This window comes from Cenococcum geophilum (assembly GCF_001692895.1).
Source record: "Cenococcum geophilum 1.58 unplaced genomic scaffold K441scaffold_37, whole genome shotgun sequence".
Taxonomy (NCBI): Eukaryota; Fungi; Ascomycota; class Dothideomycetes; order Gloniales; family Gloniaceae; genus Cenococcum; species Cenococcum geophilum.
This window is the reverse complement of record NW_027137595.1, coordinates 1,314,030-1,330,591: the sequence shown is the minus strand read 5'-3', so window position 1 is coordinate 1,330,591 and position 16,562 is coordinate 1,314,030. Positions and strand designations below refer to the sequence as shown.

At 49.3% G+C, this 16,562-nt stretch overlaps 6 protein-coding genes across 6 annotated transcripts; 4 read left to right on the top strand and 2 right to left on the bottom strand.

The window, feature by feature from the left end:
* The first annotated feature begins 115 nt into the window (after positions 1-115).
* K441DRAFT_615833 (uncharacterized protein) lies at positions 116-1,469 on the top strand. Its single transcript, XM_067645727.1, has 3 exons — positions 116-335; positions 392-512; positions 568-1,469. Exons 1-3 carry the CDS (start codon positions 205-207, stop codon positions 1,138-1,140), a joined length of 825 nt encoding a protein of 274 aa, XP_067501276.1. The 5' UTR covers positions 116-204; the 3' UTR covers positions 1,141-1,469.
* A 3,946-nt stretch (positions 1,470-5,415) lies between these two features.
* K441DRAFT_454411 (uncharacterized protein) lies at positions 5,416-6,499 on the top strand (the record flags this gene model as incomplete). The annotated part of the gene is made up of 4 exons (XM_067641724.1): positions 5,416-5,517; positions 5,572-5,715; positions 6,020-6,124; positions 6,179-6,499. Coding segments are annotated over 4 exons (672 nt in total), but the record flags the coding sequence as incomplete, so codon positions are not given.
* Positions 6,500-6,998: 499 nt separating this feature from the next.
* K441DRAFT_201395 (uncharacterized protein) lies at positions 6,999-7,564 on the top strand. Its single transcript, XM_067640483.1, has 2 exons — positions 6,999-7,131; positions 7,316-7,564. The coding sequence occupies exons 1-2, from the start codon at positions 7,089-7,091 to the stop codon at positions 7,495-7,497; spliced, it is 225 nt and encodes a 74-aa protein (XP_067501274.1). The 5' UTR covers positions 6,999-7,088; the 3' UTR covers positions 7,498-7,564.
* A 67-nt stretch (positions 7,565-7,631) lies between these two features.
* On the bottom strand, positions 7,632-10,730 carry K441DRAFT_573964 (uncharacterized protein; the record flags this gene model as incomplete). Its single annotated transcript, XM_067644077.1, has 2 exons — positions 7,632-8,828; positions 8,883-10,730. The coding sequence occupies 2 exons, from the start codon at positions 10,728-10,730 to the stop codon at positions 7,632-7,634; spliced, it is 3,045 nt and encodes a 1,014-aa protein (XP_067501273.1).
* A 1,520-nt stretch (positions 10,731-12,250) lies between these two features.
* Positions 12,251-14,812, top strand: K441DRAFT_688766 (alpha/beta-hydrolase; the record flags this gene model as incomplete). The annotated part of the gene is made up of 9 exons (XM_067652226.1): positions 12,251-12,317; positions 12,670-12,815; positions 13,138-13,212; positions 13,273-13,390; positions 13,446-13,806; positions 13,948-14,242; positions 14,331-14,392; positions 14,447-14,741; positions 14,786-14,812. 9 exons carry the CDS (start codon positions 12,251-12,253, stop codon positions 14,810-14,812), a joined length of 1,446 nt encoding a protein of 481 aa, XP_067501272.1.
* A 38-nt stretch (positions 14,813-14,850) lies between these two features.
* On the bottom strand, positions 14,851-15,894 carry K441DRAFT_573983 (uncharacterized protein; the record flags this gene model as incomplete). Its single annotated transcript, XM_067644079.1, has 3 exons — positions 14,851-15,548; positions 15,610-15,771; positions 15,840-15,894. 3 exons carry the CDS (start codon positions 15,892-15,894, stop codon positions 14,851-14,853), a joined length of 915 nt encoding a protein of 304 aa, XP_067501271.1.
* Positions 15,895-16,562: the final 668 nt, after the last annotated feature.

Sequence of the window (16,562 nt, the reverse complement as noted above, 5' to 3'; positions counted from 1 at the left end):
CCAGCCGGCAGACCCTTTACCAATGGCATCGGTGCCCTGAAATTACGCCCGTATGTTTTATTGCGGACATCTGATCCCACAAAAGAGGAGGGAGTCATGGGGGAGGAAAGCACTCGACGCGTGGCAGCCTCATCGCGAGATGCCACAGCTTCACCAGTTTCTGTCCACGTCGATAGCTGGAGGCCTTCGGCCATCACGAGCAAAATGGAGCCCATTGGAAAGTCCACAGCATCGTCTTGGAACACACGGAACCTTGGTTTAAGGCTGGGCGCAGATTTCACTGCAGCGGCTGCTGCTGGGTCTCTCGTTACGCCCATAATTACAATAATCGACCGGTGCGTACTCAAGTTAAAAGACTTCTAGATAGCCTACCATACTCATTCATCAATAGTAGTATCATTGAAAATGCCTCCGGGCGCAATACGCTGGGAGGAAGTCTCAAGTCTTCTCTTCGACAAATGCTTTTCCGGCCTCACCGCTTCGTCTTCTCCAAGCCATTTGCGCTTATTTTTGTAAGATCCTGTTGCCCTGCGACAAATGTGCGAATCGCTAATATTTCTCCTTCAGTCACTGTACTGTGGCACCTACATGACTGCCAACTCAATAGATACCGCCTCCTCGACCCTCCGTACTCAGCCAGCTTCCACGGCCACAGCCGGGCCCTGCAAATTCGTCGCAACCTCTGCCTCCAATCTCGCCCTATGCCTCTACAAAGATAGCCGGTTTACGCAAATGTTCGGCTCCCCGAACCAAATCCCACGTCCCGTCCCTGCCGCAACCTTCGCCCTTTTTACACTCAGGGACTGTCTCACGGTCTTCGCCTCCTTCAACCTCCCACCACTCATTGCGCCGCACCTCTCACACCACTTCGGCGAGTCCCTTGAAAGACACATGAGTAGTGCGAGTGCAGCACAGTTCTTGACCCCCGCAGCAGTGCAGTTAGTCAGCACCCCGCTGCATCTGCTTGGGCTGGACTTGTATAACAGGGAGAACGTGCGGTGGCAGGAAAGAGCAAGTAAAGTGGCAAGGGACTGGGCTAAGAGCTGCTTTGCGCGGATTGGGCGGATTGTTCCCGCTTTTGGTTTTGGAGGAGTGGTGAATATGAGGGTAAGGAAGGGCTTGATGGAGAAATTAGAGTAAAAAAGCAAGTTTTCTTTCTATAGAGCTTTTTTTTGGTTAGGCGCATAGAAATTTTAGATGGCCGTTTCGGTTGTATTCCCTAAGGGTTCGTTTTCTTTATTTTAGTCTTTTTGATTTGGGTATGGGCTCATGAAACTCATCTCTATGTACATATGTTTCTGACTTTGTGGTCATGGTTAATGTCGTATATCTGGTCCATATTTAGATCATTACGGTCCAGCGTATGGCGTTGGTAGGATTGATAGGTTATATAGAAAGGCTCCGTTGGGTAAGAAAAGAAATAGCTATATATGACTTCCATTAGGTGTCAGAATAGTTTAAAACCGGCTTGATTTTGCTCCAACCCATGTACTAGGACGGGAGATAGAGTTGTTATTTTCCATATACTGGGTTCATCCAGCAAGTCGCTATTCTATTTCGATTTCCGAGAAGTATTACCCTGGCAAAGTTGAGAGAGGGAAATCAATGGAAAGTTGTCCAACAAATCAATGACAGAATAATCGGAAAGGCTGGTCCACATTATCACCAAAAGGTACATAAGAGGCTCGACTAAGTATCCACTGCCCTAAATGTCTGCAACACGGATGATACATGCTTTATTAAACGATAGCGCAGCTTTATCTGATACCTTGCGAGTAACAAAAGTGAGCAAAATTATGGGGGAACAAACTTTAAATCTAGGTATCTCGCATTTTCTAGAGTTTTTTAAATGTTCTTTCGTCTGAAAATGCATGATGGGTTGCTATTCCGCAAGAGCAACTTCAAGATGAGATCTATTCCATGGCAATCGGTGATTCAGCGTTATTGGCTTCGATTGATTGGTACTAGCAGTGCCTTTTTCCTCTATGATTTTGTTAACTTGTAAGATTCTTCTCATCTCCTCGGCCAACCTTCCAATCCATCGTTTAGTCCCTTGAATTATCTAAACCTGCAGGGTCGGCTTGAGGACCTTCCTACATATTTTCGTCCATATGACATGATAGAGTATTTCAGCCAACGAATATCCGGCCACAATTCAATCATGTCCTTAGTAATAGTCAACTCCCTCGCCCCAACTCACTCTGTCCGCACCATCGCTATCTAGCAAATAATCCTCGCTCTCTTTCCTGTCCTTAGCCTCCTCCTCGGCGCCCACCTCGTCAATCGCATCGGGCGCAAATGGACCGGCATTCTCGGGTTCGCTGGCTCGTCATTCTCGGATTCACCATCGGCGGCTGCTACACTACTCTAACTACGAAGTCCATTCCCGCGTTCGTCGTGCTCTACAGCCTGTTGCAGGCGACCGGCCACACGGTCGGGCTGATTAGCGCTGAGAGTTTCCCGACGGCGCTAGGGGTATGGGGTATGGGGTATGGAATTTCGGTGGGGGTTTGGAAAGGTAGGCGCGCGGTGGGGACGCAGGCGTGAGGGTGTGCGATCTATTATTTTCTGCCCGAGGGTAGGTTGGTAGATTTGAGGAAAGAGGATGGAGAGTTTGAGGCCTACCTAGCTGAAAAGGGTACAGTGTTTAATAACGAAATCCTTGCAAGCTTTGATGACGTCCAGTTTTCTATGACTGAAATAGTGCGGTCTTCGTTCAAGAAAGTTTTCGGTCTCATAGTGGGATGGCTCTTGTTTACGAAGAAGAGGTTGATCTTGACGTCCCAAATCTCCTGTTTTCCGAACCGTAAGTGAGAAACCCTCAACAATATCTTCCCCTTGCGCTCCCCTAACTTAATTTCGGAACAGTGAATAAAGGATATAAGCTGAAGTTAAGAAGATTTCCATCTAGATCAGTGAATTCGCCAGGAACATTCCGCTGTGACGTTAACCCAGGACAGATCGAGGCCCACTCGATCTAGTCGTGGCCTCCCCAGATGTGCCAATATGGAGTGTATTTACAACGCTTCTTGCTTAACAACGACTTCTTATCCCTTAACCCGTTAAAATTCGTCCAACGGTTATTAGCCAATTAAAGTATCTAGATTAGCGAAAGACACCCAATGAAATCTAGTCATAAACTTAAGCGACCTTAGCGTAAGACTCTAACAGGTTAAGGGATAATGTCTTGAAGTTCTTAAAATAAATACAGAAGTAATTAAGTTTATAAAGGAACTTTAATTAAATTTCGACTAAATGTTGTAAAGGTAGTAGAGACGTCTTATATAAACACTTTTTTAAGGGTGGCCACGACTACTACGGTATTAGGCATAAGTTTCGTTATCCCTTGCACGGATAGGGTGCTATATTTTATGGCCCGTGCGTAGAACATCAAAAACTTTTGAGAGTTTTGGTTTTGGTGATGCGGCAGAACGACTTATCGCCCGTATATGTACCTTATTGATTGGTGCGCACGGGCCGCCTTTTATAGGGCGTGTTTATCTGTGCAAGGGATACGAAAATTGGCGTGAAATATTAGCCAGGATTCTTACTAGGGTTTTTTACCAATCAGTCCTATAAGATCTTTCAGCGCTCTTACTAACTATTTATTATAAAGTTACCACTGCAAGCTAAGAACGCCACCATACTAACAAAACTTATGCCTGATACCGTAGCAAATCGAGTGGGCCTCGAGTTTCTCTTAGCCAAAGTCTTCCCGAAATATATCTATCCCTTAACCCGCTGAGGTGCAACGCTTGGGCCAGTTTCAGGGCCGTGCGGGAATACTGTGTGCAGTTCTCTTCATGAACATTGAAACAAGAGCCTCCTATTGGCCAGGCCTTATCGATAACGCTGCGCCCAAAGCAGCGGGTTAAGGGATACGTATATAATGTACATATTTGAAAAGTTTGTCCGATTGGAGGAGAAGGCCCGAGCCTTAGTAATTAGTATGCAGATGCACAATTGGAGCTTCAGGACGTCTATTTTGTGACTCTTGAGGCTTGTAATATCGTCATATCGCGCCTATATTACCATTTTCTTGTGCCATATTCTCAAGTATTTTGATGGGGTGCGCACGTGGGCGACCGGACAGCCTTTTCAAATGCACCAAATACCCTTGGACTCAACAAATGGTCGACTTGGGCCACAGAAATGTTAACGCTAGCACTTAATCGTGCCTACATTCTGCTTATTTGGCCTTCTTGGATGTACCTGTCACTTTTTATTATCCTGGTGTACTTAGACCAGTTACAAATCCAAATTAGTCTGGTACGGACCTAGGTCCTCGAACATATGTGAGCGAGTACAGTAGACTCCTTGCGCTATTTGAGAGATAGCAGAACGAAAGCAACCTGCTTATCTTTAGTTCCGGTTCTCATGTTACACAGCGACACTTAGATTGTGTTTGATTGGGGCAGATTTATTACTAGCGATAATTGATTTTGGTCAGTTATGCATGTTCATTTACAGATATGCAGTGTAGCTTTCAACCCTTCAGATTGTTCCGGAACTTCCACTTGACGAGCATCAGACGAAACCAAGACTCCAAAGAGAAAAGAAATTGATTAGGCACTTTGACTTGGTGTTCAAAGAGCTTTAAAGACTTTTGAAATTGCGTGGCTATGTGTTGAGGCACGTCAAGGATCATCCTTGGAAGGCTCAAAGCATGGCTGAATAATTGGTCCACTCCACTACATAGATTCAAAGCATGCGCTCTTTATTCAGCCTCTGAGGGTGGGTCTAGAGGCGTGCCAAGCAAAAAGCCAATACGGACAACAGCAATTACGTGCGGGGTCCCGAGCTGAATGTCTTGCTTCCTTCAACCTCTGTCGCCTGAAACACCTTGCATACTTCGTTTGTCCTAGGTGTTTCTTTTCCCGTCTTTCTCTCAAGAAGTACCTTGATTGTTTTTTGTCTGTATTCATGTTGGTGTTTATACTTTTATAATATCAATATTTGTGGCTGAAGCCGCGCTCATTTCAGGAGACTCCACGTTTCATTCCGATCGTCAATGTTTCTCGTATGTCTGTTCGCGGGATGGCCCCCCAGTCAGCTCGGGCTTGGTATTGCGTGGAATATCCATTGAACAGTGCAGGTTCAAGCCCATTTCCGCCACCCTCTTATCTAATTGCTTCCGTACTCTCATGGACAATGTAAGGCTGAATCGGTATCAACTTGGCGGACACGAAGTATTTCCATGGCAGTTGGGGCCCTTCCATCCTCTTGGTTCCTCTTCTTTCGCCCTGCGCAGTTTCATCTTTATAGCACCTACTGGTGATCCTCGTCACTGAGACGCGAATTTTCTTTGTAGCCATGATTCGGCTTCCAAAAACTCTCCTGGCCCTTTCCTTCAGCCTCACACAACTAGTCGTTATCTGTTTGGCACAGGGCAGCTCTGTGTCGCAAAGCCTCTCGCCGTCAGCGACAACCTCCTCCGTTCAGCAGACCCATACCATCTCCGTTGGGAATGGAGATCACAAATTCAATCCTTCTGTTACGCAAGCTTCAGTTGGAGATGTGATAAAGACTATTATCTCTATTAGTGAACAACTATACTGACGAATCCGTTAGCTCATCGAATTCGACTTCTTCCCTCCCAATCACTCTGTAGTCCGCGCAGAGTACAAGTTCCCCTGCATCCCATACGAAGATACAGGAATAGATAAAGTGGGCTTCTTCTCTGGCTTTCACCCCGTTGATGTTCTTCTATCAAATGTAAGTTCCAAACGGCGGCAATGACAAGCAACTTCTTTATTCTATTAGCATCAGTCTATCTAAGCACAGAGACCTGGAGTTCTTAACGGCTTACGAAGCCAATGAGGAATATATTTATGACCTATTGCGGAGGACTTCAGAGTGCTTTCCGTAGCAACCCAGCTTCCGGAAACGGTTGTTGGAGTCCTCCAAACGGGCGGGTCTCCCTAAATACCTTTGGCATAGGCCTTGTACGCGAGCAATACCCTCCATCTCTTATGACTTGAGCGATATCCAATTACTCACTTATACTAACATATATAAGCCACCAAAATGGACAGTCCTCATCAACGACTCCTACCCAATCTTCTTCTACTGCTCAGCGCCCGGCTCTTGCATCAACTACGGCATGGTTGGCGTAATCAACCCCGTAAGTCCTCCGGACAACCTCTTTTCCATCCCTCCCTACTCACTACACTCCTAGAATGCCACAACATCCCTCGAAGTACAGCGTTCGATGGCCCTAGCTGCAGCTTACATGCTTCAACCGGGCGAGCCCTTCCCAGCCGAAGCATCCTCATCCAGCTCCTCGTCGTCCTCCACCTCCACATCTAGCTCCACAACCATAACAAGCACCACCGCAGCCGCCGCCACAACCACCGCCGCCGCAGCTGCCGCCGCACCATCCCATACCACCCTAGGCAGCGGTGCCATCGCCGGCATCGTCGTCGGCGCCGCCGCCGTCCTGTCCCTCGCCGCCGCGCTCTTCTTCTACATCGGCCGCTCCAAGACGCTGCAATCCGAAGTGCAGCGCACCACCCAGCACCTCCCGCCGCCGTCCCACGGCATGTACCAGTCGCCCAGCGGGCAGATCTTCGTGCCGATGAAGATCGACGACTCGGTCCGCAACAGCACCATCCCCTACGACATCGCGCAGTCGCAGATGTACGGCCGAGACTCACTGGGGCCCGGGGGCGGCGTCTCGGCCGAGGAGGCACACTCGCTGCGCTCCGCAAACGGGTCGCCCGGGGCCGGTGGAGGCGCGTGGACGGGCGTGTCGCTGGGGCCGTACGGGCAGCAGCATGCGGCTGTGAATCCGCAGGCGTAAGTCAGTTCCGCGTTCCAAACTTTCCCCTATTCCGCACCGCAGTGATAGATGGGCATGGATAGTGTGTGGTTCCGGTGCCTTGCTGATACTGAAAGCGATATATAGGCCTACCAGGAATCCTGGAAACGTGAGTCCGCGTCTGTCAGCCGCCCAGTCGGCGCCAGTGACTCAGTACTATGATTCCGTTGCGAAGCCGCCGTTAGGAGCCAATATGAATGATGCGCATGAGATGGACGCCGCATTGCCGGCTCATATAACGAACGATGTACGCGGTCAAATCAATTGAATGATGAAACAGCATGTTCTTTCAAGCTTGGCGTTTTGGAGAGGTATATAAGTCTTTTGCTTTAGGAAGATCCCTTTCTCCTTTTTTTTCTTGCCCATCGTTATGAACTAAAATTTCATGTAAACTTAAGTCGACCAAGGGGAAGTTTAAAAATGTAACTTTAATCACCATTCATTCAGCAGCGCCAAAGCGCTTTCAGGTCGCTCACTATGCCAACCTTTATCTAGTTGTTCCAGGTTTTGCGCCATTTCATCCATTGAACACCTTACAGCGCCCACAAAGGAAAATAGGAATTCAGACAGACGCTAATTTTCCCATATCCCAACAAAAAGCCCATCGCGGCAGGGGCACGCGCGCGAGAAAGGGGGTTTGTGAAGTATGCCATCCCATACATTGGAAAAGTGGTTGAACGTGAGGGGTTATCTCGCTGGAGAAAACATGAGGATATAATATGGTACATTAAAACGTGACGGGTTCATGCCTGGCGCCCTGCGCTGGGCGCCCACTGAGTAAAGGAAAGAATAACTAAAAAAGAAAGGCGATTCAGCCCGAAGCGGGAAAAAGCGGCGGACGGTGCGATTTCGCTTCTTCGGTCGCAGGGGCAGGCGCTGGCGATGTTTCCCGTGCTATGCTTTGTGTATCCGCTGCGTTTGTGCAAGGAGAAGCTGCTGGGGGGGAGTTTGAAGAGTGTGCATTATTAGAATACGAAACTTGAGCCTGTGCCATTTGCATAAAGTGTGCGTGTGGGCTGGTAGCAGATGTTGACTGTATTTGAGTAACCGACTGAGCTTCGATGTTCCTTTTCGCCCTTCTACTCGTATAGTCACTTAGGCTAAGCTTCTTGCGTGCCGGCCCTGAATTCACGGCACTCGCCACTGAAGGAGAGAAGAGTGCAGGATTAGATATCAGCGCAGACGGTGATTGGGCCATTGAGCCGGCGGTAATTGTGCTGTTAACTGACCCTGGTGTGCCCATGCCGGAAGGGGTTGAAGGAAGTTGAGTAGAAAAATCTGGTGTTGGAGGAAGCTGAACAAAAAGACCGACGGGTCTTTGTTGGGGTTGGGGAGTGAATAGGGTTGGAGATGTTGATGAAGGTGGCCATGGTGGAGGCGGAGGTTGGATTGGAGGATGTGATGTTTGAGATGCATTTTCCGTTGGAGGAGCACTAGGCGATCGTGCCGGCTTTGGAGAGCTAATGGTAGAAGTGGAGATAGCGGGATCATCAGCATCTTTCATTTCGACGTCCTCCTCAGGAGCAGGCCGATCAGGACTTGGCGCAGCGGATGAATCAGTCTGACATTCAGAAGTAACCATTGTGGATGTATCCTTGTATGCAGATTCCGAAGCATTCCATTGCTTGCTTTCAGCAACGTCTTGCAGAGCCGGGGATTGGACTTCCGTCTTGACTGATCGCCTCTGTTCTCGCTGTAGTCTTTCTTCTTGTGCCTGTAGGAGAAGCTTCCGTTTAAATGAAAGGGGTGGTTTGAAAGGCTTTGGTCTAATTGCTAATGATGTGCCTGGGTGGTTATCAGGCTTAGTTTGTGTAGATCGATCTACATACTCTGGGTGTGGCTTAGGGGATTGGTTGGATACATGGCAGTTTGTTCTTCCCGAAGTTCCTATAGCACGATGACCGTTGGTGCTGATGACTTTGCGCGAAATGACGGCTTCAGAACCTCGCAATTTGAAGACGGCAGCAGACATCATAGAAGGAGATGGCTCAGGATGACCAAGCTGTTTCTGTGTGGCATAATTAGTTTCAGCCCTCAAATTAGGTTGGTTGCAAGATCTTACAGAAGTCGCAATGCCGGGCGTATTGAGCGTTGACCCGGCACTATTTCGTTTCCTCCTTTTAGGACCATGTTGCTCATCATACTCGAGTTGTTCGAAAAGGCGTTCTTGCTGTTGCAACTTCCGTTTTTCGCGATCAGACATTTTAACATCCAGTCCACCAACAGAGAAGTGTGTCATGGGTGTTATGTCTCGACTTCCTGGCTTACTACGGGAAGAGCCAGACGTTGACCGGCTATCCATATGGTCTTCTTCCTGACCATCACGATTGAATGCTTCGCTCCCCGCCCGGCTGTTGGTTGCGTAACCAGTACTTAGAGGGGAGATTTGAGTCTTCTTGGACTTTTTGGATTTGATAACTTTAGACTGAATCGAGGACTCGGAATGGCCGTTGTTCGGACGGCGCGCGCGTTCCAAAAGGCATCCTCCTCCATGGTTGCAAGCGCATATACCAAAATTAGCTAGGACGCAGGCTACCCAGTGTGGTAAAGGTTCAACCTTCTTAAATCCTTCCTTTCGTATATCGCCATTTGTAACAGAATTGGATAATAACTGACGGATCTCAGGACTGATCTCCCAACCAATGGTCAGCTCATCGCCAGCCTTAATATCATCAGACGCGACAAAGCAAAAATGACATCCTCCCTCCTGGCTTTGAGTGAGAATCTTCATAATCATGTTCGGCTTACAGCTTCTTCTAGCATATCTCAATATAGTACCTTCGCGACGAGTATCGATGTAAATAGGGAGGTGGGGAGGAAAGAAGACAAAAGGCTCCGGATGCTGCAGGAGGTCCCACCGATTGAGGGGATTTTGGAAATAATCCGCTTTACGGCCAATAAGTCCTTTTAATTCACCAATGTAACCATTCCGAGGAACCATGGTTTCGACGGTGAGATAATGCCAAAGGGGATGAGAGCCATGGGCCAGCACGCCAGTGTCCTCCGTGGCCTGTTTGGTGATTGCTGGTGCCATAGACTCTAAGTCTGCGATAGAATTTTCTACGCGTTGGAAGATCTGGGCCGGCTCCATTCCATTTGTTGCATTAGCAAGAGCGTCAGGGTCATCAAGCCACATAGAAATCTCATTGGCCACCCCAATGTCAGTGTAGGAATTCGAGTCGATCAAGGCCGGTTCCGGCTGGCGATAGAGCTGAATAAACTCAGGAGAGAATTCTTCTGTATAGCCGTTAGGTCCAGGAGTAGTAGGAGACTTGACGGGGCTTTGTCCGTTGTACATGGCCGATCCAGCTCGTTTGCGAGAACTCGGTAGTACGGTAGGTGTCTGGCTGATGACGTTGACCGAACCCGAGGTTCTATGACTAGTTTTTGGCCGTTTCGCTGGTGGAGGTTGATCCCTTGGGCTTCCACTCTTTCTGTCTGTGCCATAATGGATGTCGTTGTTCGCATGGACGCCCCATCCATTCGTCTGGACTGCTCCCGGAGCATCCTTAACCTTTTTCTTGTGACCTTTTGTGGCAGTCTTTGGCTTCACCTTCCGTTCGCCAATATTATGCAGTTCCCGAAGTTGTCTTTGTTGCTCAGCGGCTCGTTTCGCATCGACCGGTCGAGGAGAGCAGTCTGCGCATTCGTGAACGTCTGGTACATGCTCTGGTGACTCGTAATAGCAGACAATGTGCTGCCAGGTATCACACGTCTCACACAGAACAGTGTTCCCGTCGTCGTCAGGGAAGCCACAGATGCACTTGATGGTTGATGACTCTTCCTCGTCGATGGTGCCGTCTAAAGCAGGTGAGCCGTTGGAGAAGGTGAATGGCGAGGGACCACCAAACGGGGCGACAGAGCTCAGCTGAGGATCAGCATGCGTCTTGAACGACGAGATGTCTGTCATAATACGCTCAACAGAAATGTGACAAGAGTAAAGTGTTGATGATTTGTCGCAGCTCAGACTTTTCTTGGTTTGGATCGCATGACGGCCGTCGCATGTACAGCAAAGGCCTAGGCCGGCTCATATAACGAACGATGTACGCGGTCAAATCAATTGAATGATGAAACAGCATGTACAGCAAAGGCCTAGCTATCAATATTGACAGCTGCCGCGTCCGGATGCCTAAACGAACGAATTATTCGATGGCGCGAGAGACGAAAGGCTTTGTGCGACGGATGTGTCCAAGACAGTGAGTCTGGCGAGAGGTACGACGATCGGCAGAGGAGGAAGAAGGCGTCGATAAGGGCAGAAGAGATTCAGCAGGTGAATCGGATCGAAAGGTTATCATTACAAGTCGTTCCAGACGTGAAGCGGTGTCAAGGTGGTCCAAGGCGCGATCGAGGCAGGGAGTGTTTGGAAGGCAAAGAGAAGAGTGGCACTTGGGTGGGCCTTTCAGCTTGCCGCAAACGAACAAGGGCAGTTACAAAGAGGGCGAGGCGGGGTTGACGGCAAGAAGTGAACAGGACGATGCGATGTAGATGCGACCGTGGAAGGCGCGAGGCGGTGTCGAGGAAGAGGCGATTGATCTGTGAGAGTGAGTAGGTGCAGGACGAGGAGAGGGAGTCTCAGCGCAGACTCTCTCTCCAAGAGGAGCGAGAACTGGTTAGCATTAGTCTAGGCCGGATATGGGTTAGCACCGGTCTAGGCCGGATGCAGGTTAGCATAGGACTGCAGGGGGGTCGAGGCAGTCATCGGCAGCCGGGCGCACCGGGCTGTGAGCAGACACAGACACAGACACAGACGTAGTGACGCGGGGGTTCATGTTAGTGAGAGAAAAATAGGCGCGGGTGAGCGTGCGTGAGCAGGCGCTGCCGCGCTCCAAGCCGAAGTCTGGCAGTGAGATCATTATCGCTGGAAGTGGGAAGGGAAGTGTGTGCAGCGATGATGGAGTCGTGGATTAAAGAGGATGCAACGCTACAAGGTGGGACTACTGAGGTCATGGCAAATCGAGGGGCTGGGTGCTGCCGTGCCTTGTGATTGGTCTATTAGCCGAGCCCTGCACAGACACTAATCCTCGATCCATCGTAGCCGGAGCTCTCCTGATTGCTGAGAGGCTGCTGCTCAGAGCGAACGAGGCGCAGCACATGAGGCCGGCAGGCGAGGTCGGCAGGCGAGGTCGGCCAGGCAGCTTGGAAAGGGCCTCTCCGGCATTCAGTGTGGAGCTGTTGCTGGCCGAGAAGACCGGAGTACGTAGCATGTTTTGCATTCCAAATGAATCGAGAGCCCATGCAGGATTATGTAGTGCGGGTAGTGCATAAAGAGTGTGCCCCGGAGCGAAGGCCTGGCCTTTATTCAAGTGCACGTTTCAGTCGCCGAGCGGCTCTGCTTCTCGAAGGTCAGTCAAGAGTGGGGACAGGAGCCGCTGGTTTTTCCTTACATTTCTCGGGCAAATTTTTTTTGGTGATTTCTTGGGTAGAAGGCAGATGAATATTGTATATTATCGTAATTCGCTACGGTTCATCATTGGATCCGCCCCGCTCGTCGTGCCCAGTATGTACGACGATACCTGCGACCAAAGAACGTTCACAGATCACCGTTTGCCCAAATTTTACCCCACCAATTACCTGGTTATGACCTTTCTAGTTGATTGATGGCATTTCGCTTCCGGTTTAAGTCCTTCCCACCTGCTAGCAATACTCTAAGGTTGTCCCGGGCGCCAGGAGCTTTCCAGAGCAAGAGAGAATGAATTAATGTATAACTTCTTGCTCCATTTGTTGAAGCGGTACCTAGCCCTCACCCAAATGGATCTGACTAACGATCCTATTGCATAATGATCTTTACGGTATTTAATGTTCAATTGGAAGGAAACCCTCGGTCTGTGGATATCAATAACCCGTTGTAGGGAACTTCATCGTGCTCAGCACACCCCAAAATCAGAGAAAGGCACAATTGAGCTGCGCAGCCATTGGCGAGAAACCGTGGACTACAGAATCCACCACTGGTAATAAAGATGGACTTCAATTTCTACTATACTTTGTATGCGATTCAGTAAGGCCCACATTTAGATAGGGAGTAGCTCGCCCTATAGCTGTCACGCTTTCACTCCCAGTGGGGAAATCCAAAGCGTGGACCGCTTCCCCATTTACAAGTCTTGTGTACGCAGTCTGCTCCGCTGTATTTTCCAAGTAATCCAGACTCTTCAGAAAAGTGGCAGGCAACAGTGAGCACCGGCAAACAACGGATTACAAGGTGAACCATGAGTTCTCAGAGCAGTCTATGGTTGTTGCATGGCCGGTATTTTGAGCTGACAGTTTGCAGGTACCGTGATAAGATCACATTCTGTTTTGAAGGCATTCGCTACGCCGCCTAGCTAAAGCGGTTCACATATTCTAGCTTGTATGAAGGATCCGGCAGTGTTTCAGCGCTATCATTTGGGCCAAAATGCGTGCAAACTGGTTGCTCGGGATCGGACTGTAGTGAAGATTGCCTTTTCCTTAATATTTAGACACCTTATCTCCTGCTCAACGGTCGTGCTCCTCAAACTAAGCCGAAAGCCATGATGTTCTGGATCCACGGAGGTGCCTTCACTGGCGGCACAGGAGCGGATCCAACTTTTGAAGATAGTAACATGGGATCCAGAGGAGATGTTGTGATGGTCGCCATCAACTACCGCTCAAGTACCCTACGGATTAGGCAATATTATCACAGTCCTTGATTGGATCCGCGCACATATTGCTGGCTTCGGTGGCGACCCAAACCATATTACGATATTCGGACGGTCTGCTGGTGCAGCGTCTGTTCGTGCCATTTTAGCGTCCCCGAGGGCAATTGGGAAGTATGCTGCAGCAATACCAGTGAGTCATCTGGCTGGGTCCAATTATGCAACCGCTTACTCATTGTATTACACGATACCGGAAGAGGTTTCTGTCGCTGCGAAACCGATCCTCAATGCTACTAGTTGCCTAGACCCTACAACACAACTAGATTGTTTGAGAACCTATGATCCTTATAATTTAACCTCACTTAGCACTGTTGCTTGGTATGTTATTACGCAGGGCTATGGAAAATGATAGACTAACAGATCTATAAGATATATCGTCGTGGATGGCACGCAAATCGGTTTCCAAGGAACTGGAGCTAGACCACCTAGGGCCAGTGGCAAAGGTCCCCGTCTTGATAGGATGATGGGCCCCATTCACTGGCTACCCATAACAACCAACGTTTCCCAGACGCTGAATGCCCAGTCTTTCAATGCCACCTTTGTCATGAGCTCCGGGGATTTCCAGGTTCCGCAGGGACCCAATGGAATCCTAAACGCCTACAACGTGACTTCGAGGGTTGCTACAGACTTCGGGTTCCGTTACCTCGACCAAGCTACGGCATATGCGGCAGTGACAAATGCTGTGTTCGCGGAATTATACTTCTATGAATTCAACAGAAGTTATCAAATGTATGACTGGGATCCGAATGCACCTGTAAGTGTGGATCTGATATCCATCATTCCTCTCTTCTGAAATAGTACTTGATGTGTTGGAGTCTTATACATATTAATCATGAGCTCAGATGTGCGATGCTCCGAAAACATCCTCCCATCCATATGGTGACCCATCCTTGGAATACTTTAAGTAAGACTTTTCCTTTTGTCTTCCAATTCAATCGCAGTGCTGATTGAGGCACAGGTGCCATTCTGGCGAATTGTTCTTTGTCTTCGGTACTCTCTATCGGCATGGTCTTCTGAGCTGCGATGATCTTGACATTCCCTTCAGTCAATTCACACTCGATAGTTGGACAGCGTTTGCACGATCACATAACCCGAACCCGGACGATTATTTTCTTGCCGTGCGCGGCTATGTAAATACCACGAGTATGCTCTTGCGGTCAGGGAGATGGGAGAGTGTCCGTAAGGATGAGTTAGTATTGAGGCAGCTGCAGGCTCCAATGAGCCCAGATGTAGGATTCCGAGAACTAAGCAGTGTGAAGCACTTGGGTTTCCCTTGGATTACTATCTCACGTCGTAGGTGTCCAAAACGCCAAACTGTATCTAGATGTTAGGGCCCGAAACACCATTGTTTAATTTACGTCCTCATGAGCGCAAGAATCCAATGTAAACAACAAAACCAGAATTTTCTTTCAGTGGATCGGTCAGTAACTCATCTGGAACTCTCCAAACGTGGAAGTAACGGTGAAAAGCTATGAGCCACGACTCAAAAACCTCGGCGGACCTGAGCTGTTGAGCTGCAATGCAAACGGTTGGCTTGTGTTTGCCGTTAGTCGTGCGCAGCCCACAAATTTGAGCACAGGTAGTTACGAAGGGTTCGATGAGGGCATCATTGTAGATGCAATCGCATGCAACAAGCACATCCACCCCGTAAAGATGGCTTTCTGAGCTGTTGCCTTGGTTTTGCCCAAGAAAACTTGGTAATGTGGAGACGGAATCGAGTTCCCAGTCCAGCACGAGAAATTCGATGTTTGAAGTATTTTCATTAGAACGAGAAGTGGAAGGTCTTTCATGCTTGGAGTTTGTTTGTTTTATCCTGCGCGAAGTTGACCGGGGGTTCTTGAGCAAGTTATTAGCTACGTTCTGCTTTAGTAGTTTGAGCACATAGTCCTGATCGGTAGCGACGTATTTCTTGATATGTGGAGCCAGCGCGAGGGCGACAATGCCTGACACACCGCATCCGAGCTCTAAGACGATCGAATCCTGTGCCAGAATGCCATGTTGCGCAAGCACGTTGTGCGAAGCGATCCATTCAGCAAACAGAGGAGTAACTTTCCAGACGACTGGACCAATGGTCAGCGAACACAGGGGATTCCAGCGCAGTGAGTTAGTAATAATACGGACCTGCGCCTGTGGTACCTTCTTTGCGATTCGAGGACAGGAGGGTTGGAGACTGATGAATGGAGAAATCCCTGCCCCCAACGGCAATGTCCAGCAAAGGTTTATTGGCGTCAACGAAGCCTAGCGATTGCGAAGGAATAGATTGCGAAAATACAATGAAAGCTTCTGGATTGCTCAAAGGGCCGTTAATTGCGGGCGCTACTCGTAGAGACGCTGATTAAACGTGTCATCACCTTCTTCGGGATCTGCCACCTGCTCGCCCAGAGCGCCCAACAATAATTCATCCATGGCCGAGTCTTGAGTGCCTGTTCCTGCCAGTGGGCTGGTGGAGCATAAGGCCAGCGATTGGCGGCGTGAAAGGTTTTCAGAGGACTGCCCAGGCAGACAGAAGAAGCGCCGAGAGAAGAGACTACGCGACTAGGTAGGTAGGTACCTATCCCTTGCACCGTCGTGCCCGTGCAGATGCGGCCCGTGCACGACATCAAGAATATCAAACCTCCACTACCAATTGGTGTTGCGGCAGAATTGCTGACCGCCTAGAAATAAGTAGGTTTAATTGGTTGAGCTTGGGCCATAACTCTACACGCGATTTTAACGGTGCAAGGGATACTCGCGGCTGGCAGCTAGCCCGGCTTCATGCGGCCTCAGCAGGGCGCGGAGTAAGCTCGCAGACTTGCAGGTCCTCTCAGGCATCGTGAGGCGCGAGCGAGTGCCCACGGACGGTGGTAACTAGTCCAATGGTAGTGGTGATCGATCTGCCGTCCCGGCTAAGCAGAGCTAGCTTATTTCGTCATCATTTGCGTCGTCACAGCACCAGCCAGAGGGCCATCAAAGCTTCAATCACCTTCTTCCCTCTCGTCTGCGCCTGAGCTTGCCCAGCCCAGACCAAGCGTGACCGCCTGCATTTCCAGGGCCTCACAACCCTCTTGTAAGACCAGCTGCTCCCTTTCCTTCTC

Bases quoted from the DNA above. Each gene is read 5' to 3' on its own strand.
- K441DRAFT_615833 (XM_067645727.1), top strand. From the start codon at position 205: ATGGAGCCCATTGGAAAGTCCACAGCATCGTCTTGGAACACACGGAAC. The intron at 336-391 runs GTGCGTACTCAA...ATTCATCAATAG, and splicing joins ATAATTACAATAATCGACCG to TAGTATCATTGAAAATGCCT. The intron at 513-567 runs GTAAGATCCTGT...TTTCTCCTTCAG, and splicing joins AGCCATTTGCGCTTATTTTT to TCACTGTACTGTGGCACCTA.
- K441DRAFT_201395 (XM_067640483.1), top strand. From the start codon at position 7,089: ATGATGAAACAGCATGTTCTTTCAAGCTTGGCGTTTTGGAGAG. The intron at 7,132-7,315 runs GTATATAAGTCT...ACCTTTATCTAG, and splicing joins AAGCTTGGCGTTTTGGAGAG to TTGTTCCAGGTTTTGCGCCA.